The following is a 24,086-nucleotide window of genomic DNA, read 5'->3' on the forward strand; positions in this document are numbered from 1 at the left end:
ACCGCCTCCCGTGCCCACAGCGGCTCCGATTGGCCGCTGTGCCGCAGGAGGCGGGCGAGTGGCGGGAGGCAGCCAATGAGGAGGGGAGGGGAGGGCTGGGCGTCCCCGGAGGAGGGGCGGGGCCGCGGGGTGTCCCCTGTCCCCGCGTGGGTGGGTCCCCACGATCTCGTGTCCCCCTCTGACCCCCCCCCCCCCCCCCGTGTCCCCTCATGGAGGGGGGGACGCGCGGAGGGGGTGGGACCCCGAGGAGGGGGCGGGACCCGCGAGGGGGGGACACACCCACCCTCCCTCCCGCGCGTGCACGTGCGCGTGCGGGCGCCGGGGGGCGCCCCTCCCCCTCTCTAACCCTCCTGTGTTCCCACCCCCCCCACCCCCTTCCCACGCGTGTGGCCCCGCGCGTGCCTCCCTCCCCCCCCCCCCCCCCCCCCTCCACCCCCGGGGCCGCCTCGCTCGGGGGCGGGCGGAGGCGGCGGCGGCAGCGCCCGAACCGGAACCGAGGCTCTCCGAGCCGGCCCGAGCGGACCCGAACAGCTCCGAGCGGGCCCGAACGGTTCCGAGAGGTTCCGAGCGGGCCCGGAAGGTTCCGAGCGGTTCCGAGCGGTTCCGAACGATCCCGGAAGGTTCCGTGGGCCCGAACAGCTCCGAGCGGTTCCGAACGGGCCCGAACGCTCCCGAGCGGTTCCGAGCGGGCCCGAACGATCCCGAGCGGTCCCGAGCGGGCCGTACCGGGCCGCACCGGGCCGTACCGAGCTTCTCCCCCTCCGCCGCCCCCCCCCCCCCCCACCCCCCCCCAGTAATTTTCCAAGCCCGGTCGGCGCTTCCCGGCGGAGCTGCCCGGAGATCGGCGGGGCCATGGGAGACAAAGGCACCCGGTGAGTCGGGGGGGGGGTCGGGGGTCTCCGGGGGGTGGGGGTTCCCCGGGGGGTGTGTGTCGGGGGGGGGGGGGGGGGGGGAGAGGAATCCCGGAGCGGCTCCGCCGCCCGTGTCAGCCCTGCCCGCACCCAGCCCCCGGGGTTCAGCCACCTCCCACCGTGTGCCCCCACCCCGGGGGTCCCCTCGCTGTCGGAGGGGGGGGGGGGTCCCGGAGGGTTGGGGAGGGGGTCTCGGCCCCCTGCCCGCACCCACCCGCCTGGTGTGGGGGGTTCTTTATTTTTTTTTGGGGGGGGGGTGTCCCCCCAGCCCTTCCCACTCGAGTGGGAGCCTGGAGCAGCCCCCCCACCCCCCCACACATTTGGGGGGTGCTGGGCAGCACGTGTCGGGCGCGGGGGCCATGACAGCGCTCGACGCCCGCGGACCCCCCCCCCCCACGGAGCCGCTGCCATCGCTGTCATCCTTTGGGGACCCCCCCCACCCTCAGCGACCCCCACACTGGTGGGGACCCCCCCCCCTCCATGCATCTCCCCCACGGTTCGTTAATTATTGAGGCGGGGGGGGGGGGGGTGGTGTTGTCCCCCCCTTGGTGCCCCCCCACCCATGGCATGGGGGTGTCAGGAGCCGGGGGGGGGGGGGGGGCTCTGGTGGGAGGACGAGGGGCTCTTTGCACTTTGGCAGAACCTTCCAGAAATGCTGCGGCGTTTTGGGGTGCCAGGGTGGGATTTGGGGCGGGGGGGGGGGGGTCCCGCTGACCCCCCCAGCGTGGCGGGTGGGGGGGTTTGGGTGCTGGTACCCCGACCATGGCCGACAGCATCCGCATCCCCCCGGCTCAGCATCCCGAATCCTCCAGCACCGGTGCATTGCACCCCCCGGGGCAAGCGAGCAGCCCCCCCGGGGTTTTGGGGGGGTTGGGGGGTGGGGGTGGGGTTGAAGCACCCACTGGATCCCCCCAGCTCGGTGCGGGAGGTTTTCAGGGCTGGCAGGAGAGGCGGGAGCTGATCCTCTCTCCCTGCCCACGCAGCGCGTACGGGGGGAACTGGGGGGGGGGATTAGGCTCACAAATCTCCCCCCCCCCCATTTTCCACGCTGCTTCAGACCCCCGACCCCGAATCCGCTCGGAGACCCCCCCAAAGCGGCATTTTTGCCGGTTGCTCCGGTGCTGGTGTGGGGCCCACCCCGCATTTCTCGGGGGTCTGGGGTCCATCTGGGGTCCCCCTGCTCCCGGGGGGGTCCGTGTGGGGAGCTGTCCTCAGGCTCGGTGGGGGGCTCGGCTCTGGCCCCCGTCTTCCGCCGAGCCCCCCCACCAACGCCGCGGCGGGGAGAGCCGGAGGCAGCTCGGTGGGGTCGCCGGCCGGGTTTGGGGCTGCTGGCAGTGCCGGGGGGCCGGACCCCCCCCCAACGCCTCGCCGAGTCGGGTACAGCTGCTCCCGGAAAGGTGTGTGTGTCCCCCCCCGGCTCTGCCCACCCGGCATCCAGGTGGGATGGGTGCAGCTCTGTGGGTCAGGGGGGTGCTGAGCCAGGGGGATGCTCGGTCGTTGGGTTGCTCGGTCCTTGGGGTGCTTGGTCGTTGGGATGCTCAGCTGGTGGGATGCTCGGTCGTTGGGACGCTCGGTCATTGGGACGCTCGGTCATCGGGATGCTCGGTCGTTGGGGTACTCGGTCGTTGGGATGCTCAGCTGGGGGGATGCTCGGTCATTGGGGTACTCGGTCGTTGGGACGCTCGGTCGTTGGGTTGCTCGGTCATCGGGATGCTCAGTTGTTGGGGTACTCGGTCATTGGGATGCTCAGCTGGTGGGATGCTCGGTTGTTGGGGTACTCGGTCGTTGGGGTACTTGGTTGATGGGATATTCAGCCGGTGAGATGCTTGGTCATCGGGACGCTCGGCTGGTGGGATGCTCGGTCGTTGGGATGCTCGGTCGTTGGGGTACTTGGTCATTGGGGTACTCGGTCGTTGGGTACTCAGCCGGTGAGATGCTCGGTTGTTGGGATGCTCAGCTGGTGGGATGCTCCGTCTTTGGGATGCTCGGTCGTTGGGATGCTCGGTCGTTGGGGTACTTGGTCGTTGGGGTACTCGGTCGTTGGGGTACTCAGTCGTTGGGTACTGAGCCGGTGAGATGCTCGGTTGTTGGGATGCTCAGCTGGTGGGATGCTTCACCTTTGGGATGCTTGGTCGTTGGGATGCTCCGTCGTTGGGGTGCTTGGTCGTTGGGGTACTTGGTCGTTGGGGTACTCGGTCGTTGGGATGCTCGGTCGTTGGGGTACTCTGTCGTTGGGTACTCAGCCGGTGAGATGCTCGGTTGTTGGGATGCTCAGCTGGTGGGATGCTCGGTCGTTGGGATGCTCGGTCGTTGGGGTACTTGGTCGTTGGGGTACTCGGTCGTTGGTTACTCAGCCGGTGAGATGCTTGGTCATTGGGATGCTTGGCTGGGGAGATGCTTGGTCATTGGGGTACTCGGTCTTTGGGATGCTCGGTCGTTGGGGTACTCGGTTGTTGGGACGCTCGGTTGTTGGGGTACTTGGTCCTTGGGGTACTCAGTCGTTGGGTTACTCGGTCATTGGGATGCTCGGTCATCAGGATGCTCGGTCGTTGGGGTACTCGGTTGTTAGGATGCTCGGTCGTTGGGGTACTCAGTCATTGGGATGCTTGGTCGTTGGGGTACTCAATCGTTGGGTACTCAGCCGGTGAGATGCTTGGTCATTGGGATACTTGGCTGGGGGGATGCTCGGTCGTTGGGATGCTTGGTCATTGAGGTGCTCGGTCATTGGGGTACTCGGTGGTTGGGATACTCAGCCAGTGAGATGCTCGGTCATTGGGATGCTCGGCTGGGGGGACGCTCGGTCGCTGGGACGCTCGGTTGTTGGGGTACTTGGTCGTTGGGAAGCTCAGCCGGTGGGATGCTCAGTTGTTGGGATGCTCGGTTGTTAGAATGCTCAGTCGTTGGGATGCTTGGTTGTTGGGGTACTCAGTCATTGACCTACTCAGTCGTTGGGGTACTCGGTCATTGGGGTACTGAGTTGTTGGAATGCTCAGTTGTTGGGGTACTCGGTCGTTGGGACGCTTGGTTGTTGGGAAGCTCGGTTGATGGGATACTCAGTTGGTGAGATGCTCAGTTATTGGGACGCTCAGCTGGGGGGATGCTCGGTCGTTGGGTTGCGTGGTCTTTGGGATGCTCAGTCATTGGGATGCTCGGTCTTTGGGGCGCTCGGTCTTTGGGGCGCTCGGTCATTGGGGTACTCCGTCATTGGGTTACTCTGTTGTTGGGATGCTCAGTCATTGGGATGCTTTGCCAGGGGGATGCTTGGCCGAGGGGACCCTCACCTGGTGGGACACTCGGCCGGTGGGATGCTCTGTTGTTGGGACACTTGGCTGGCAGGATGCTGGGTTGTTGGGATGCCCGGTCATTGGGGTACTCAGTCATTGGGGTACTTGGTTGTTGTGTTACTCGGTCGTTGGGGTACTCTGTCATTGGGATGCTCAGTTATTGGGGTACTTGGTCATTGGGATGCTCAGTCATTGGGTTACTCGATCGTTGGGGTACTCAATCGTTGGGTACTCAGCCGGTGAGATGCTCAGTCGTTGGGACGCTCGGTCATTGGGATGCTCAGTTGCTGGGATGCTCGGTCATTGGGACACTCATCCAATGGGATGCTCTGTTGTTGGGACACTTGGCCGGCGGGACGCTCGGTCATTGGGATGCTCAGTTGCTGGGACACTTGGGCGGTGGGACGCTTGGTCATTGGGACGCTTGGTCATTGGGACACTCGGCCAGTGGGATGCTCTATTGTTGGGACACTTGGGCGGTGGGACGCTCGGTCATTGGGACGCTCGGTCATTGGGATGCTCAGTTGCTGGGATGCTTGGTCATTGGGACACTCATCCAGTGGGATGCTCTGTTGTTGGGACACTTGGCCGGCAGGACGCTCGGTTGTTGGGACGCTCGGTCATTGGGACACTTGGTCATTGGGATGCTCGGTCGTTGGGACGCTCGGTCGTTGGGACGCTCAGTTGTTGGGATGCTTGGTCATTGGGACACTCATCCAGTGGGATGCTCAGTTGTTGGGACACTTGGCTGGTGGGACGCTCGGTCGTTGGGACACTTGGTCGTTGGGACACTTGGTTGTTGGGATGCTCAGCCGGCGGGATGCTCAGTTGCCGGGACGCTCGGCCGGTGGCCCGTGGTTTGAGCCATGGTGGAGCGCGGTTTCCCAGCGCTCGGCTGGAGCCGAGGAAGCCCCGCGGTGATCCCGGGATGCTTCGCAGTCCCGGCCATCCCGTGCACCCCCCGGATGGGGTCCGCCAGCGGAGCTGGGATCTCCGCCGGGAAGAGCTCCGGCCCGGGAGGGGAAACCCCCGCTTCCCACGCCTCGTTTGGCCCAGGAACGCTGGCAAACGGCGGCAGGATCCGGGCGCATCCGGAGCCCGCGGCCGGGGCGTTTCCTTGCCAAGGGAGCTGGCGAAGCTCCGACGCGGCGGGGGATGGGGGGACGCTGCCGCCGAGCCTGGCTGGGGATGCGGCCGGGATGCGGGATGTGGCCGGGATGCGGGATGCAGCCGGGATGCGGGATGCAGCCAGGATGCGGGACGTGGGATGTGGCTGGGATGTGGGATGGGGGATGTGTCGGGGGATGCAGGATGCAGCCAGGATGCGGGATGTGGGATGTGGCTGTGGCGGGGGATGCGGGATGTGGTAGGGGATGCAGGATGTGGCCGGGATGTGGGATGTGGGATGTGTCGGGGGATGCAGGATGCAGCCAGGATGCGGGATGTGGGATGTGGCTGTGGCGGGGGATGCGGGATGTGGTAGGGGATGCAGGATGTGGCCGGGATGTGGGATGTGGGATGTGTCGGGGGATGCAGGATGCAGCCAGGATGCGGGATGTGGGATGTGGCTGGGATGTGGGATGTGGTGGAGGATGCAGGATGTGGCCGGGATGCGGGATGCAGCTGGGATGTGGGATGAGGGATGCGGCAGGGGATGCGGGATGTGGCTGGGATGTGGGATGCGGGATGTGGCAGGGGATGTGGGATGCAGCCGGAATGCAGGATGCAGCCAGGATGCGGGATGTGGGATGTGGCTGGGATGTGGGATGCGGGAGGAGACGCGGGATGCGGCTGGGATGTGGGATGCAGGATGCGATGTGGGATGCAGGATGTGGCCGGGATGCGGGATGCAGTGATTGGCCCTGTGGGATGCGGGATGTGGCTGGAATGTGGGATGTGGTGATCAGCCCCATGGCATGCGGGATGCGGCCGGGATGTGGGATGCAGTGATTGGCCCCGTGGGATGCGGGATGTGGCTGGGATGCGGGATGTGGTGATCAGCCCCATGGCATGCGGGATGCGGCCGGGATGCGGGATGCAGTGGGGGACATGGGATGCAGCTGGGATGCGGGGTGCAGCGATCGGCCCCATGGGATGCGGGATGTGGCTGGGATGTGGGATGCGGGATGTGGCTGGGATGCGGGATGTGGGATGCAGCCGGGATGCGGGATGCGGCTGGGATGTGAGATGCAGCGATTGGCCCCGTGGGATGCGGGATGTGGCCGGGGTGCGGGATGCAGCCGGGATGCGGGATGCGGCTGGGATGCGGGATGTGGGATGTGGTGGGGGATGCGGGATGCGGCCAGGATGCAGGACGTGGCGATCGGCCTCATGGGATATGGATGTGGCCAGGATGCGGGATGCGGGATGCGGCTGAGATGGGGGATGCGGGATGTGGCTGGGATGTGGGATGTGGGATGCGGCCGGGATGCGGGATGCGGTGGGGGATGCGGGATGTGGCAATCAGCCCCATGGGATGCAGGATGTGGCCAGGATGCGGGATGTGGGATGCGGCAGGGTATGCGGGATGCGGCCGGAATGTGGGATGCAGCAAGGGATGCGGGATGTGGCTGGGATGTGGGATGCGGGATGCAGTGGGGTATGCGGGATGCAGTGGGGGATGCGGGATGTGGCAATCAGCCCCATGGGATGCGGGATGCGGCCGGGATGCAGTGGGGTATGCGGGATGCGGCCAGGATGCGGGACGCGGCGATTGGCCCCATGGGATATGGATATGGCCGGGATGCGGGATGCGGGATGCGGCTGAGATGTGGGATGCGGGATGTGGCCGGGATGCGGGACATGGCCGGGACGCGGCGCTCGGCCCCGTGGGATGCGGGATGCAGCCGGGCTGCGGGCTGCGGGATGCAGCGGGGAATGCGGGATGCAGCGGGGGATGCGGGATGTGGTCGCTGCCGACCCCCGCCCCGACACCCGGCCGGACCCCCCCCCCCCCCAATTTATCGACCCCCCCAAATGAAGCGATCGTTAGCTCCGGCCCTGCGCCTAACGAGCTCCTGAAGGTTCCGGATCGATGGCGGGGTGGCTGGGAGGGTGGGATCCGGCGTGGCGGCTTGGGGGGGACTCGGGGGGCTGCACCCCACGGCGTGGCGGCCCCCCCGGGTTGGAAATCAGGGGGGGGCAGCGGCGGCCATGGCTTCCTGCCTCGTGTCTCCGGCTTTTCCACGCCAGGAAGGGCTGGAGGCGGAGGGAAGGCTCCGTGCTTCCTCCTCCTCTCCCTCCGGAGCCGGGCGAGGGTCCCCCCCACTCCCTGGGGGTGCTGGCGGGTGCGTCCTTGGGGGGGGGGTTTGGGGGGCAGCCGGGGGGTTCCTGTGGTGTGGGGCCAGCCCAGGCTTGTGACACCCTGATGTGGGGCCAAGCGGGGCTCCTGCACCCATAATGTGGGGCTGTGTGGGGCTCCTGCACCCATAATGTGGGTCCAGCCTGGTCTCCTGCACCCATAGCGTGGGGCCATGTGGGTCTTGGGTTCTGTAGGGCTGCTGCACCCATAATGTGGGGCTGTGTGGGGCTCCTGCACCCATAGCATGGGTCCAGCCTGGTCTCCTGCACCCATAGTGTGGGGCCATGTGGGTCTTGGGTTCTGTGGGGCTCCTGCACCCATAGCATGGGGTCACACCAGGCTCCTGCACCCATAGCATGGGGCTGTGTGGGGCTCATGCACCCATAGCATGGGTCCAGCCTGGTCTCCTGCACCCATAGTGTGGGTCCAGCCTGGTCTCCTGCACCCATAGTGTGGGGCCGTGTGGATCTTGGGCTCTGTGGGGCTCCTGCACCCATAGCGTGGGGTCACACCAGGCTCCTGCACCCATAGCGTGGGGCTGTGTGGGGCTCCTGCACCCATAGCATGGGTCCAGCCTGGTCTTCTGCACCTATAATGTGGGTCCAGCCTGGTCTCCTGCACCCATAGCGTGGGGCCATGTGGGTCTTGGGTTCTGTGGGGCTCCTGCACCCATAGCATGGGTCCAGCCTGGTCTTCTGCACCTATAATGTGGGTCCAGCCTGGTCTCCTGCACCCATAGCGTGGGGCCATGTGGGTCTTGGGTTCTGTGGGGCTCCTGCACCCATAGCATGGGTCCAGCCTGGTCTCCTGCACCCATAGCGTGGGGCCATGTGGGTCTTGGGTTCTGTGGGGCTCCTGCACCCATAATGTGGGGCTGTGTGGGGCTCCTGCACCCATAGCATGGGTCCAGCCTGGTCTTCTGCACCTATAATGTGGGTCCAGCCTGGTCTCCTGCACCCATAGCGTGGGGCCATGTGGGTCTTGGGTTCTGTGGGGCTCCTGCACCCATAGCATGGGTCCAGCCTGGTCTTCTGCACCTATAATGTGGGTCCAGCCTGGTCTCCTGCACCCATAGCGTGGGGCCATGTGGGTCTTGGGTTCTGTGGGGCTCCTGCACCCATAGCATGGGTCCAGCCTGGTCTCCTGCACCCATAGTGTGGGGCCATGTGGGTCTTGGGCTCTGTGGGGCTCCTGCACCCATAGCGTGGGGCCATGTGGGTCTTGGGTTCTGTGGGGCTCCTGCACCCATAATGTGGGGCTGTGTGGGGCTCCTGCACCCATAGCATGGGTCCAGCCTGGTCTTCTGCACCTATAATGTGGGTCCAGCCTGGTCTCCTGCACCCATAGCGTGGGGCCATGTGGGTCTTGGGTTCTGTGGGGCTCCTGCACCCATAGCATGGGTCCAGCCTGGTCTTCTGCACCTATAATGTGGGTCCAGCCTGGTCTCCTGCACCCATAGCGTGGGGCCATGTGGGTCTTGGGTTCTGTGGGGCTCCTGCACCCATAGCATGGGTCCAGCCTGGTCTTCTGCACCTATAATGTGGGTCCAGCCTGGTCTCCTGCACCCATAGCATGGGGCCGTGTGGGTCCTGGGTTCTGTAGGGCTCCTGCACCCATGATGTGGGGCTGGTCCCCCCCAGCCAGGGTCCCCTGGGTGCTGGTCCCCGGGGGGGGTGTGGGGTGACAGGGGGGGACAGGGGGGCGGGGGGATGCTCCCCACCCTGCTTTGGTGAACGCCTCGTTAATTCCCGGGAGAAATCCCGCTGCTAATTAATTGGTGTCGGGGCCGGCGGAGCCTCACGCCCAGCGTCCCACCCGTGGGAAGGGCTGGGCAAACTGGGAGCAACTGGGGAGGGTCGGGCCCGATCCTGCTGCGCTCGCGGCCGCAGCTCGGCCGGGTCAGGCTGGGCCCCGGGGGGCTGGAGGGGGTGGGATGGGGGGGACATGGGGACAGCGGGACGCAGGGGTGGGGGGACACGGGGACGGGGGATGCTGGGATTCAGGGATGTGGGGATGTGGGGACACAGGGATGGGGGGACACGGGGACACAGGGACGGGGGATGCAGGGATTCAGCGATGTGGGGATGTGGGGGTGCGGGGATGGGGGGACACAGGGATGGGGGGACACAGGGATGGGGGGGATGACACCAGGATGCAGGGATGGGGGGGATGACACAGGGACATGGGGACACAGGGACAGGGGGACACAGGGATGGGGGGACAGAGGGACGGGGGGGATGCCACAGGGACACAGGGATGTGGGGATGTGGGGATGCAGGGATGGGGGGGATGATACAGGGACATGGGGACACAGGGAAATGGGGACACAGGGACACAGGGATGGGGGGGAAGATGCAGGGACATGGGGACACAAGGATGGGGGGACGCAGGGATGGGGGGGACACAGGGACAAGGGGGATGCCACAGGGACACAGGGATGCAGGGGTGTGGGGACACAGGGATGGGGAGGATGACACAGGGATGCAGGGACACGGGGACACAGGGATGGGGGACGCAGGGGTGCAGGGACAGGGGGGATGACGCAGGGACATGGGGACACAGGGGGGACACAGGGATGGGGGGGACACAGGGACAGGGGGAGACGGGGACAGGGGGGATGCCACAGGGATGGGGGGATGGGGGGACACAGGGATGGGGGACACGACACAGGGACGCAGGGACACCGGGATGCAGGAATAGGGGGACACAGGGACACAGGGATGGGGGGACACAGGGACAGGGGACGCAGGGATGTGGGGATGGGGGGACACAGGGACACAAGGATTCAAGGACACAGGGGTGCAGAGACGTGGGGATGCGGGGACACGGGTGCCGGGATGGGGGGACACGGGGATGGGGGACACAGGGACATGGGGATGCAGAGATGGGGGACACAGGGGTGCAGGGACACGGGGACACAGGGATGGGGGGACACAGGGATGCAGGGACGTGGGGACATGGGGTTGCAGGGACACAGGGATGGGGGGACACAGGGATTGGGGGGACACAGGGACGCAGGGACACAGGGATTCAGAGATGGGGGGACACAGCGACGGGGGGACACAGGGACACCTTCCCGCAGCAGGGCAGGAGCCGTGGGGAAACTGAGGCACGGCAAGGCGAGGGGGCGGGCGCCTGCTCCTCCGGCCTCCGCTCAGCCCCGGCTCAGCACCCTGCCTTCCTCCTCCTCCTCCTCCTCCTTCCCTGGCACCCCCAGCCCTTCTCGCTCGCGGGGGGGACGCAGAATTCCAGCAATCCCCGGGTTTTTCCCAGTTTTTCCCACTTTTTCCCACTTTTTCCCAGTTTTTCCCACTTTTTCCCACTTTTTCCCAGTTTTTCCCAGTTCCCGAGTCTCCAGCGAAGGAAACCTCGGCGCTGAGCCCCTTCCCCGGGGGGGGGTTCCCGGGAATCCCAGCCGCCTCCCGCGTTCTCCTTGGGATTCGGGGAGGGGGGGGACACGGTGGCGATCGGCTCCGTGATTCCCACCCGGTATCCCAGCGTCCCGGTGCCGACGCCGTGGGCCGGGGGGGGGACGCGGGACCCCCCCACCCAGGAGCGGATCCGGGGGGGTGACCCCCCCCCCCACCCAGCAGCGGATCCGGGGGTGCTGCTCGGGAAGCTTTCCGGGCGCGGGGGACCGAGCTTCATTCCGGCGCCGCCGCCTTGGGAATGGGATTTTTCCCGATGGAATTCCGAGCCCGGGAGGGATTGGCGGGGGAGAAGGCGTTGCGGGGGGGCTTCGTGCCGGGGGGGGGGGGGTCCGGACGGCGTCCCGGGACCCCCGCGCTCTGCCTGCCCGCAGCGGGGCTGCGCCGGCTTTCCCGGCTTTCCAGGCTTTCCCGGCTTTCCCGACTTTCCCCAGTGCCACAGGGGTCAGGAATAGGGTCTCTGTGCCCCTATAGATTATATAGGGTCGGGGCGGGGGGGGTGCCTGGGCTTCCTGATGCCATATGGGGTCGGGAACAGGGTCTCTGTGCCCCTTATATGATGTATAGGGTCAGGGAGTGAGTCCCAGTGCCATAGGGGGTCGGGAATAGGGTCTCTGTGCCCCTATAGATTATATAGGGTCAGGGAGTGGGTGCCTGGGCGTCCTGATGCCATGTGGGGTGGGGAATAGGGTCTCTGTGCCCCTATATGATGTATAGGGTCAGGGAGTGAGTCCCAGTGCCATAGGGGGTCGGGAATAGGGTCTCTGTGCCCCCATAGATTATATAGGGTCAGGGGGTGGGTGCCTGGGCGTCCTGATGCCATGTGGGGTGGGGAATAGGGTCTCTGTGCCTATAGGATGTATAGGGTCAGGGATTGAGTCCCAATGCCATAGGGGTCGGGAATAGGGTCTCTGTGCCCCCTTATATAGGGTCAGGGGTTGGAGGTGTGGGCTCCCCAGTGCCATAGGGGGTCTGGAATAGTCTCTCTGTGCCCCTATACATTATATAGGGTCAGGGGCTGGGATGCCCGGGCTTCCTGGTGCCATATGGGGTCAGAAACTGTCTGTCTGTGCCCCTATATGATGTATAGGGTCAGGGAGTGAATCCCAGTGCCATGTGGGATTCAGGAATGTGCCCCTATATGGTATATAGGGTCAGGGAGTGGATGCTAATCCCATAGGGGTCAGGAATAGGGTCTCTGTGTCCCCATACATTATATAGGGTCAGGGACTGGATGCCTGGGCTTCCTGATGCCATGTGGGGTAGGGAATAGGGTCTCTGTGCCCCTATATGATGTATAGGGTCAGGGAGTGAATGCCGGTGCCATAGGGGTCAGGAATAGTCTATCTGTGCCCCTATATGATGTATAGGGTCAGGGGTTGTGTGCCTGGGGTTCCTGATGCCATGTGGGGTTGGGAACAGGGTTTCTGTGGCCCCTATATGATGTATAGGGTCAGGGAGTGAATGCCAGTGACATAGGGGGTGGGGAATAGGGTCTCTGTGCCCCCTATATGATGTATAGGGTCAGGGATTGAGTCCCAGTGCCACAGGGGGTCTGGAACAGGGTCTCTTTGCCCCTATATGATGTATAGGGTCAGGGATGGATGCCCACCCCATAGGGGGTGGGGAACAGGGTCTCTGTGCCCCCTATATGATGTATAGGGTCAGGGGGTGGGTGCCCACCCCATAGGGGGTGGGGAACAGGGTCTCTGTGCCCCCTATATGCTATATAGGGTCAGGGGGTGGGTGCCCATCCATAGGGGGTGGGGAACAGGGTCTCTGTGCCCCTATATGATGTATAGGGTCAGGGGGTGGGTGCCCATCCATAGGGGGTGGGGAACAGGGTCTCTGTGCCCCCTATATGATGTATAGGGTCGGGGGGAGCTCCTGGTGCGTGGGGCCGGGGAGCGAGTCCCCGCCCCGCGGGGGCCTGGGGCCGGGTGTCCCCCCTCCCCTATGGGATCTATAGGGTGAGGCGCCGCGGGGGTCCGGTCCGCGTCCCGCAGCACCCATGGGTGCCCCCCCCTTCTCCCTTTTGCAGGGTGTTTAAGAAAGCCAGTCCCAACGGGAAGGTAAGCGGGGGGCTCCCCGGGGGGACGGGGTGGGGTTGGGGGGGGGCGCGGGGGGAGCCGCTGCTTCCCGGGGTGACCCCCACCCCCCCCACACCCAGCCAGGAGCGGGGGGGGGTGGGCGCGTACCCAGACCCCAAAGCCGCCTGCTGCGCTGGTGGGGAGGGAAACTGAGGCACGGCGGGGCTATGGGGGGGGGGCTCGGTGGGTGCGGGTGCACCGGGGGGGGGGGTTCAGGCCCCCCCCCAGCGTGGGTCTGCCAGAGGGAAAGGCTCCGCCATCCCATCACCTACTGGGAGCCAACTGGGATTGCCGGGCTCGCCCGTGCCTCAGTTTCCCCATCAGGGGAAGCGTGCCGCTGGGTTATGGGTGGTCTGGGGGGGGGGGGGGACGACGACACCCTGGGGACCCCCTGACACCCCCCCCCCCCCCCCGTCCCACCCGCAGCTCACGGTCTACCTGGGGAAGAGGGACTTCGTGGATCACATCGACGTGGTGGACCCCGTGGGTACGTGGGGGGGGGGGGCTTCATTTTGGGGGGGGGGACACGACGGGGGGGGGGGGGCTTCATTTTGGGGGGGGGACACGACGGGGGGGGGGGGGGGGGGCTGGGGGCTCTTGAACCCGCGCCGGCGGGGGGAGGGGGTCTGGGGAGCCCCCGCGCCCGGGGAGGCGGCAGCAGCCCCTTGGGAATAAGATTTTAAACAATATTTTCAATAATTAATATTTTAAATCATATTTTGAATCATATTTGGCATAATATTTGGAATAATATTTTGCATAATATGATTCTGAATAATAATTTGCATACTATTTGCATGTTATTACTGACTGAAGGCACCTGCAGCTGCCGTGGGGTGGGGTTAAGGAGCAGGGGAGGCAGAGCCCCCCCCGCCCCCCCCCCCCCAGTCCTGCGGGGGGAGGGGTTGAAAAATGTCCGGCGCGAGTGAAAAATGGGGATGAGAGCTGAAAATGTGTGAGGGGGTGTAAAGATATATTAGAAAGATGTAAAAAGATTTAATAATAGATCCAAAAGTTATAAAAATATATCAAAAGGTATAAAAAATAGATCAAATATATTAAAAAGATATAAAAATGTATAAAAATATATAAAAAGATATTAAAAATGTATAAAAATATAGTAAAAATATATTAAAAATGTAAAAAAATATGTAAAAATATGTAAAAATATATTAAAAATATGATATGTAAAATATAAAAATATATAAAGATATAAAAAGTATAAAAATATATAAAAATATGTAAAAATATATTAAAAAGATAAAAAATATATAAAAACATTAAAAATATATAAAAACATATTAAAATGTATAAAAATATACATTAAATACATTATATATTAAAAATATAAAATTATATTAGAATGTGTAAAAATATATTAAAATTGTATAAAAATATATTTAAAATATATCAAAAAGATATTAAAATATATAAAAGATATAAAAATATGTAAAAATGTGTAAAAACTTGTAAAAATATATTAAAAAGATAAAAATATATCAAATATATTTAAAATATATTAAAATGTATAAAAATATGTAAAAATATATTAAAAATGTACAAAATATATTAAAATATATTCAAAATGTATAAAATATAGAAAAATATGTTAAAATATAAAAAACATGTAAAATGTATAAAAATATATGAATATAAAAAGTATAAAAATATATAAAAATATGTAGAAATATATTAATAATATAAAAATGTATAAAATATATTAAAATATATAAAAACATATAAAGATGTATAAAAATATACATTAAATATTTACATTATATATTAAAAATATATAAAAATATATTAAAATGTGGAAAAATATATTAAAAATGTATAAAATATATTAAAAACACATTAAAACATATAAAAATATATAAAAATGTATAAAAAGTATAAAAATATATTAAAAAGACATTAAAAGGTATAAAAATGTATAAAGATATATTAAAAAGATAGAAAGTGATATAAAATGTATTAAAAAGATAGAAAAATATATAAAATATGTTAAAAATATAAAAATATATTGAACAATCCATAACGGTATCCAACAGGCGTGCGCAGGGAGTCAGGGCGGTGGCAGGCGCGTGGCTCGTGAGGAGCTGGGCACGGCGGGGTCCCCAGGGCGTCCCCCCACCCCACCCCGTGCCCTTGCCTGTCCCCCCGGCTGTGGGGTGCAGCCCGTCCCCACCACATGTCCCCTGTCCCTGCCACGTGTCCCCTGACCCCGCGTGTCCCCCCGCAGACGGCGTGGTGCTGGTGGACCCCGAGTACCTGAAGGAGAGGAAAGGTAACGGCTCGGCGCGGTCCTGCCCCGGCGTTGGTGGCTCTGGGGGTTCGGGTGACGTTCTGGGGAGGGGGGTCCTGCTGTGGGTGCCCCAAGGGTGGTCCCCAGGCTGAGTCCCCATCGCCCCACCACGGCACCTCCTGGGAGCCACCACCGCTTGCTGGTGCTGGTGGGACTGGGATGAGCCATGATGCCACCACACCATCATGCCACCACACCGTGATGCCATCATGGCATGATGTCACCACACCATGATGCCACCATGCCATGATGCCATCATGGCATGATGTTACCACACCATAATGTCACCATACCATGATAGTACCATGCTGTGATGCCACCACACCATGATGCCACCACACCATGATGCCACCACACCATGATGCCACCACACCATGAAGCCACTATGTCATGATGCCACCACACCATGATGCCACCATGGCATGCCACCATCACACCATGATACCACCAGGCTGTGATAATACCACACCATGATGCCACCACACCATGATACCACCATGCCATGAAGCCACTATGTCATCATGCCACCATGGCATGATGCCACCGCACCATGATACCACCACACCACGATGCCACCGCACCATGATACCAATGTGCTGTGATGCCACCACGCCATGATGCCACCACACCATGATACCACCATGCCATGAAGCCACTATGTCATCATGCCACCATGGCATGATACCACCACACCACGATGCCACCGCACCATGGTACCACCATGCTGTGATGCCACCACACCATGAAGCCACTGTCATGATACCACCATGGCATACCGCCATCACACCATGAGACCACCATGCCATGATGCCACCACACCATGAGACCACCATGCTGTGATGCCACCATGGCATGATGCCACCACACCGTGATACTACCACACCATGATATCACCGTGCTGTGATGCCACCACGCCAAGATGCCACCACGCCATGATGCCACCACACCATGATACCACCACACCATGAAGCCACTGTCATGATGCCACAATGTCATGATGCCACCATGGCATACCCCCACCACACCATGATGCCACCATACCACGATACCGCCATGCTGTGATTGCCACCACACCATCATGCCACCACGCCATGACGCCGCCGTGCCACGATGCCACCCTGCCGCCAACCACCACCCCTTGTCACCCTCCCCAGTCTTCGTGACGTTGACCTGCGCCTTCCGCTACGGCCGCGAGGACCTGGACGTGCTGGGGCTGACCTTCCGCAAGGACCTCTTCGTGGCCAACGCCCAGGCCTTCCCCCCGGTCCCCGAGGAGAAGAAGCCCCTGACGCGGCTGCAGGAGCGGCTCATCAAGAAGCTGGGCGAGCATGCCTACCCCTTCACCTTCGAGGTAGGGTGGCACCTGGGTGCTCTTCCCTTGCTGCTGGTGACCCTTCCCGGGGACATCTGGGTCCCCTCCGGCCCCGTAGGGTCATGGTTGGGGTGGGGAGGTGCTACCACCCATGATGAAGATGCAGCTTTTGTTGGTGGATCTTCAACCTTGAGAGCAAAAAGTGAGGAGACCCCACCCAAACCCCGTGGATTTTCATAACCAATCGGGGTTCAGGGTTGGGGAGGCTGAGTCGCTGCCCACGGTGTCCCCAAGACAGGAGGTCCCAGCCCCACTCCTAACCACCCCTTTTCCCCCTTCAGATCCCCCCCAACCTGCCCTGCTCCGTCACACTGCAGCCAGGTCCTGAGGACACGGGGAAGGTGAGGTCCTCCTGTCCTTCTACCACCGGCCGGTGGTTGGGGTCACCTCCTGGGGGGGTGCGAAGGGGTTTCTCTGCCTCCTTCTCTGCCCCCTCCCGGTTTCCAGGCCTGCGGCGTGGACTACGAGGTCAAAGCTTTCTGCGCGGAGAACCTGGAGGAGAAGATCCACAAGAGGTGAGAAGATGTGTCCAGCCCGGGTGGGAGCAGCAGCCTTGGGGTGACCCGCGGTGGGAAGGAGGCACCCCGGGTCGCTACCCGCAGTGGTGAGATGGGGGTGGGATGGAGGTGGCCTCCAGGATGAGGCTGGAGTGGAGATGTGCTCCAGGCTGGGACAGAGGTGTTTGCTAGGCTGGGGCTGGAGTTGGGATGATGGTGTTCACCAGGATGGAGCTGGGTCAGAGATGTCCTCCAGGCTGGGTCTGAGACAGAGATGTTCTCCAGGCTGGAGCTGGGATGATGTCCTCCAGGCTGGGCTTGGGACAGAGATGTCTGTCAGGCTGGGGCTGGGATGGAGATGTCCTCTGGGTTGAGACTGGGTTGCAGATATCCTCCAGGCTGGGCCTGGGATGGAGATGTTCCCCGGGCTGGGGCTGGGATGGAGATGTTCCCCAGGCTGGGGCTGGGGTGGAGATGTCCTCTGGGTTGAGACTGGGTTGCAGATATCCTCCAGGCTGGGCCTGGGATGGAGATGTTCTCCAGGCTGGGCCTGGAATGGAGATGTTCTCCAGGCTGGGGCTGGGATGGAGATGTTCTCCAGGCTGGGGCTGGGATGGAGATGTTCTCCAGGCTGGGCCTGGGGTGGAGATGTTCTCCAGGACAGAGGTGTTCCCCGGGATGGAGCTGGCGTGAAGATGCTTTCCATCTCCAGCCGTAGATGGGTGAGAGATGATCTAGGGCTGGGGATGGAGACCTCCCACGCCATCCTTCTCCTGACCCAGCAGACCAGAAGAAAAGAGGGATTGGACCCAAACTGGGCCAAGAAAGAGGGCAGCCTGTGGGCAGAGCTGCCTGCGGGCAGCTGGACGCCTGGGTTCTCCTGCCATCTCCCCCCAGGAACTCGGTGCGCTTGGTGATCCGTAAGGTCCAGTACGCGCCGGAGCGACCCGGCCCCCAGCCCATGGCAGAGACCACCCGGCAGTTCCTCATGTCGGACAAACCGCTGCACCTCGAGGCGTCCCTGGACAAGGAGGTGGGCGAGGACTGGGGAGGGGACACCGTTGGGGTGACCCCGGGGAGGACACGGACCTCACCGTCCCACCTCCTTCGCTCCCCGCAGATCTACTACCACGGAGAGCCCATCAGCGTCAACGTCCACGTCACCAACAACACCAACAAGACGGTGAAGAAGATCAAAATCTCAGGTGAGGAGTGGGGCTTGGTCCCCTCCCCGTCCCCGCAGGGACCCTCCTGGACCCCCGTCTCTCCACCTCTTGCCCCAGTGCGCCAGTACGCCGACATCTGCCTCTTCAACACCGCCCAGTACAAGTGTCCGGTGGCCGTGGAGGACGCCGAGTGAGTACCGGCTGCTCGGGGACATCGTGAGGGGCCTTGGAGGACTCCTGCCCCAGTGCAGCACCTTCAAAGCAGTGGGATGTTGTGTTGGGCAAGCAGGTCCTGGTGGGAGGAGTGGGGAGATGGAGAACCTTTTTTTGATGGCATCCTGGGGGACGTCACCCTCCATGCCCCCCTGTCCGGAGATGTTCACCAGTCTGGGGCTGGGATGGAGATGTCTGGGCTGGGTCTGGAGGTGTGATGGAGATGTTCACCAGGCTGGGATGGAGATGTCTGGGCTGGGTCTGGAGCTGAGATGGAGATGTCTGGGCTGGATCTGGAGCTGAGATGGAGATGTTCACCAGGCTGGGATGGAGATGTTTGGGCTGGGTCTAGGGTTGGGATGGAGATGTTCACCAGGCTGGGGCCAGGGTGGACATGCCCTCTATGTTGGGGCTGGGAAGCAGATGACCTCTAGGCTGGGGCTGGGGTGGAGATGTCTGGGCTGGGTCTGGAGCTGGGATGGAGACGTTCACCAGGCTGGAGCTGGGTCTGGGGTTGGGATGGAGATGTTCACCAGGCTGGAGCTGGGTCTGGGGTTGGGATGGAGATGTTTACCAGGCTGGAGCTGGGTCTGGAGTTGGGATGGAGATGTTCACTAGCTAGGGCTTGGATGGAGACGTCCTCTTGCCTGGGGTCGGGGTGGAAATGTCTTCCATGCTGGTCCTGGGAAGGAGATATCCTCTAGGCTGGCAGGCTGGGATGGAGAAGTCCTCTGGGCTGGAATGGAGATGTCCTCCATGCTGGTCCTGGGAGGGAGATGACCTCTAGGCTGGGGCTGGGATGGAGATGTCCTCCAGAGTGGGCCTGGGAAGAGATGTTCCCTGGGCTGGATGGAAGTGTCCAGGGTGGTCCATGGGGTTGTTGGAGCTGGGGGGGAACTGGGCCTCTGGCTGATGGTGGCTGTCATCCCCAGTGACATGGTGGCCCCAAGCTCGACGTTCTGCAAAGTCTACACCCTGACCCCCTTCCTCGCCAACAACCGGGAGAAGCGGGGGCTGGCGCTGGACGGAAAGCTCAAGCACGAGGACACCAACCTGGCCTCCAGCACGCTGTGAGCCCCCCCTGACCTCCTTTGGGCTCCTGCTCCCCCCAGCAGCACGGGGGGCTTGGGGGAGGACCCAGCCCTGGTGGGCATCCAGCTCCTGCTCCAGGGCTGATCCTCACGGTGGAGGAGACCCCGTGGGGGAGAACCTTCAAGAGAACTTTGGGGCTGGTCCCCATGGGCTGATCCCCGCCTGCCCCTCCCTCCAGGTTAAGAGATGGAGCCAACAAGGAGATCCTGGGCATTATCGTCTCCTACAAGGTGAAGGTGAAGCTGGTGGTGTCCCGAGGAGGGTGAGTGTTAGGGACCCCCACCCCACCCCGGCTCCCCTCTGGGCTTGGGACCGGCCTCGGTGGTGGGGCGGTCGCGTGTCCTCGGGGGACGGTGACAAATGTCTTCTCTCTTTGACCCCATGCCAGCCTGCTGGGAGACCTCGCCTCCAGGTAATGCCCGCGCTGCTCCCCCCGAGCCCCCCCAAATCGCCGCCGCAGCCCCCCCGGCCCCTCGGTCCCCACCCCACCATCGTCATCGGGATGTCACCACCATGGGGTCACCAGCTAGGGCGAAGCCAAAAGCCGGGCACCTGCAGGGAGGGGGCTGGGGGTGATGAGTTGTGGGGCTGGGGGTGCCAGCGGGGGACTGATCCTGCGTCCCCCCTCTCCGTGCCGGAGCCGGGGGGCCGGTGCGAGCGTCACCCGTGGGTGCTGCTGCTGGGGACAGCGAGCAGAGCGCGGAGGTGGCTCCTCGGGGCTGAGGTGTCACCGGCCGTGGGGAGCAGAGTCTCCGGGGCTTTCCCGGTCTCCATCCTCACATCGCTTCCCTCCCGTGGGGACCATGGCTCCTGGGGGACGGGATCACAGGATCATGAAGGTTGGAGAAGACCTCTAAGGTCACCAAGTCCAACTGCCAAGCCAACCCCACCACGCCTGCTCAACCATGTCCCCAAGGGTCACATCCACACGGTGTTTGAAACCCTCCAGGGATGGGGACCCCCCCACTGCCCTGGGCAGCCTGGCCCAAGGCCTGAGCACGCTTCCAGTGGAGACATTTCTCCCAATCTCCAACCTGAACCTCCCCTGACACAGCTTGAGGCCTTTTCCTCTTGGCCTTTTCTCCTCTGGCAGGAGGAGATGGGGATGGGAGGGAGAGGTGGGGATGGCAGGAGAAGATGGGGATGGCAGGAGGAGAAGGTGATGGCAGGGAGAGGGGGATGGCAGGGAGACAGAATCACAGAATCATCAAGATTGAGAAGACCTCTGAGATCACCAAGTCCAACCATGAACCCAACCCCACCATGCCTGCTCAACCATGTCCCCAAGGCCACATCCACGCGGTTTTTGAACCCCACCAGGGATGGGGACCCCCCCACTGCCCTGGGCAGCCTGGCCCAAGGCCTGACCACTCTTCCACTGAAGACATTTCTCCCAATGTCCAACCTGAACCTCCCCTGAGGCACCTTGAGGCCATCTCCTCTCATCCCATCGCTGGTTACGGCGATGCTGTGGGACGCTGGGGCTGACACCCACACCACGCTTTTCACCCCACCATAAGTGGGTGGAGGAGGCAGAGCTCCGTCCTCCCCCATCCCCGGTGCCCCCCCCCCCCCCGCTGAGCACTGGGTGCTGCTCTGCCCCCCACCCCAATTTGGGCTCAGCCCACGGAGGAGCCCCCCCCCGGCTTCACCCCGACGTCTCTTGCAGCGACGTGGCGGTGGAGCTGCCCTTCACGCTGATGCACCCCAAACCCAAGGAGGAACCGGCGCACCGGGACGGTGAGCGGCCGGACCCCCCCGGGGCGTGGGGCAGCCCCACTTTTGGGGTTGGGGGGGGGGAATAGGGGGTCTGCCCCTTCCCTTACCGATGCCGGCGAGGCCGTGCGGAGATTTTTCCGGAGATTTTCCGGAGATTTTTGGCTCCTGCCAAGCCCGTGACGCCCCGTTTTGCCACAAGTCCCCAGGGGTGAACCCACGGGGGTGCCCCCGACACCCCGCTGTGCCCAAACCCCGGTGGGGGGTGGGGGGTCACACCGACTCGGGGTGCCGAGCTCGGCGTCTGACCGTGCGCCGCGCTTCCCTCCGCTCAGCACCCGAGAACGAAGCGCCCGTAGATACCAACCTGATCGAGCTTGACACCAAGTAAGAGACCGAACCCCCCCCCCCCAAAAAAAAACCCCTCCCGGGGTGGGGGGGTTCTGTGGGACCCCGAAGCGTTCGCGGAGCTTGCGTGGCACCCCCCTAACCCGCTAACGCCCGCCGCGCCGTGCCCCCCCCCGCTTCTCTCTCCTCTCCCCCCCCCCCCCCGCCATCTCCCCCCGCATGGCTTTCCAAAAATCAGGAGAAACCGCAGTAAGGAAGCGCCCGCCGGGATCTCGGGGGGGGGGACGGGACGGGGTGGGGGTGGGGGGGTCTCCCCACGGTGTCCCCGGGGGCTGGTGAATCCCCAGGATGGGTCGGGGGGGGGTTTCGTGGGGTCCCCAAGGAGGGGAGCGAACGGCGGCGGCGATGCCGATGCGGAGCTGCGTGGCCGCAAATTTTTTTTTTTGGAGGGGGGCTTTTTGAGGGCGTTGGTAAAGCTTGGAAAAAAAACGATGCTGATGGGTGGGGGGGGGGTCTTAAGAACCCCCCCACCCCGAGCTGCTGAAATACCGTGGTGTGTGGGAGCCGGGACGGGTACCCCCAAACCCTCGTCGTCCCGTAAAGCCCCCCCCCGTCTCTCTCCCTTGCGTCGTCCCCCCCCCCAGTGACGACGACATCGTCTTCGAAGACTTCGCCCGCCAGCGACTCAAGGGGATGAAGGACGACAAGGAGGATGAGGAGGAGCGGACAAACTCCCCGCAGCTCAACGACAGATAAGCCAGCCCCCCCTTTGCCCCCCCCCCAGCCCAGCCTGCGCCAGTAACACCCGTCCATGAGGCTGCTTCTCTTTTCTATAATTAATTACGAATTTACAATTCTACCCCCCCCAGCCGTGTCACACCGCGTCCAGAGCCGCTGTTCCCCGAGGCGCGGAGGCAAGGGGGCTTGGGGGGGGTCGCAGCACCCCACATTTCAGCCCCCCCCCCACCCCATCCCCCCCCGGGTCCCCACGCCGGCACTCGGAGCCCTTTCCTAGGAGCTGGCTCTTTTAGGCGTTTTCTATCAGTCCAGTCTCCAGTTTGCTACGGGGAAGGGGGGGGGAGGAAGGGGGGGGGGTCTTTTCTAGGCAGCCTGCTCGTGGGAAAGGGCACCCGCGCACCGCCAGCTCCCCACCCGTGTCCCCCCCCCCCCCCCCCCCCCCACATCTGGTCCCTCCCCGGGACGCGCGATCCCGGCTTCGCCCTTGGAGCCCGAGCCCCGCTGCTCCCCGGGAAAGGCTCGGTTCGGAGCCGGCAGGATGGGTGGGCATCGCTCTCCCCTGCCCTTACCCCCCCCCCAAAATCCTAAAACGGCTGAACCCCCCCCCCAAAAGGGGGTTCATCCTTCAGCCCCGTCGGTTTTCACGCGAATCGAGCCGTGAGTCGCCGGGGACGCGTGGGTCCGTGCCACGGCGTGACAGGCTTCATCCCGGCGGGGTTACACCAGGGATGCTTCACCCCCCCCCCCCAAACACCCCCCCCCCCAAGCCACAAAGCTCCCCTGGCTGATGATTTCCCCGTCGCCGCGCCCTGCATGGGGCCAAGCACCCATGGGGGGGCTGGGAGGGGAAGGGGGGACGCAGCCTTTGCCACCCAAACCGGTGTCGCACCAGACGCTTGTGCCTCCTGGCTGGGTGCTGGGGGGGTCCCATCCTGCCCCACGGACCCCCCCCCCCGCCGGGGTCTGCTGGGGGGCTCTGGGGGGGTCTCCCACCACCGCCCAAGAGGCCGTTCCCACTATTTATTGTGCCGTCGGGGTCCGCGTTGTCAACCCGCGGGGACAGCGCTGTCCCTCCCGGTCCGGGGGGTGCAGAGCTGAGCCCCCCGCCCCCCCCCCCCCCCCGTTATTTCGGGGTGAAGCTGATGGGCAGCGCGGTCCTTCTTTTTTGTAAAGTGGTTTCTTTGTACTGTTCATTGATACCTTGCTTCTTCGGGTTCTCCACCGTATCCGTGATGTTTCCGTGTTCTGTCAAATAAATTATTCTAGTTTATTAAACTCCGAAAAAACAAAAAAAAAAATAAAAGTTCTGAGCGCCTGGAAGCTTCCGTTGGCTCCGGGCGGGGGGAGCTGGCACAGTCCTGGGGGGGTCTTCGGCAGCGAGCGTGGTGCTGGGGAGGGGTACAGAGGGTCCCACCCCAGCGAGCCGAACGCAACGGCGACGCGAGCAGCGTTTCCTTGCCGCAGCGGCCGCGGTCCTGGTCCCCACCGGGAAGTTGGTGTCTTCATCTATCGACGTGCAAGGCAGCCTCCAGCAGCAGCCCATGCCCAGAAGCATCCATTTCACAGAATCCCAGAATTTTAGGGGTTGGCAGGGACCCCTGGGGTCACCCAGCCCAACCCCCTGC

At 62.2% G+C, this 24,086-nt stretch overlaps 1 protein-coding gene across 1 annotated transcript; it reads left to right on the top strand.

Annotated features, from left to right (window-relative positions):
- The first annotated feature begins 416 nt into the window (after positions 1–416).
- Positions 417–23,770, top strand: ARRB1 (arrestin beta 1). The gene is made up of 16 exons (XM_075414641.1): positions 417–872; positions 12,966–12,996; positions 13,441–13,501; positions 15,257–15,301; positions 16,474–16,670; positions 16,973–17,032; positions 17,139–17,206; positions 18,086–18,221; positions 18,309–18,393; positions 18,472–18,544; positions 19,500–19,637; positions 19,838–19,921; positions 20,048–20,071; positions 21,329–21,399; positions 21,711–21,762; positions 22,368–23,770. Exons 1-16 carry the CDS (start codon positions 853–855, stop codon positions 22,477–22,479), a joined length of 1,257 nt encoding a protein of 418 aa, XP_075270756.1. The 5' UTR covers positions 417–852; the 3' UTR covers positions 22,480–23,770.
- Positions 23,771–24,086: the final 316 nt, after the last annotated feature.

Source organism: Opisthocomus hoazin, chromosome 1, assembly GCF_030867145.1.
Source record: "Opisthocomus hoazin isolate bOpiHoa1 chromosome 1, bOpiHoa1.hap1, whole genome shotgun sequence".
Taxonomy (NCBI): Eukaryota; Metazoa; Chordata; class Aves; order Opisthocomiformes; family Opisthocomidae; genus Opisthocomus; species Opisthocomus hoazin.

Coding starts and splice junctions, on each gene's coding strand:
- ARRB1 (XM_075414641.1), top strand. CDS start 853: ATGGGAGACAAAGGCACCCG. Junction 17,033..17,138: donor GTCCTGAGGACACGGGGAAG/GTGAGGTCCTCC, acceptor CCCGGTTTCCAG/GCCTGCGGCGTGGACTACGA. Junction 17,207..18,085: donor GAGGAGAAGATCCACAAGAG/GTGAGAAGATGT, acceptor ATCTCCCCCCAG/GAACTCGGTGCGCTTGGTGA.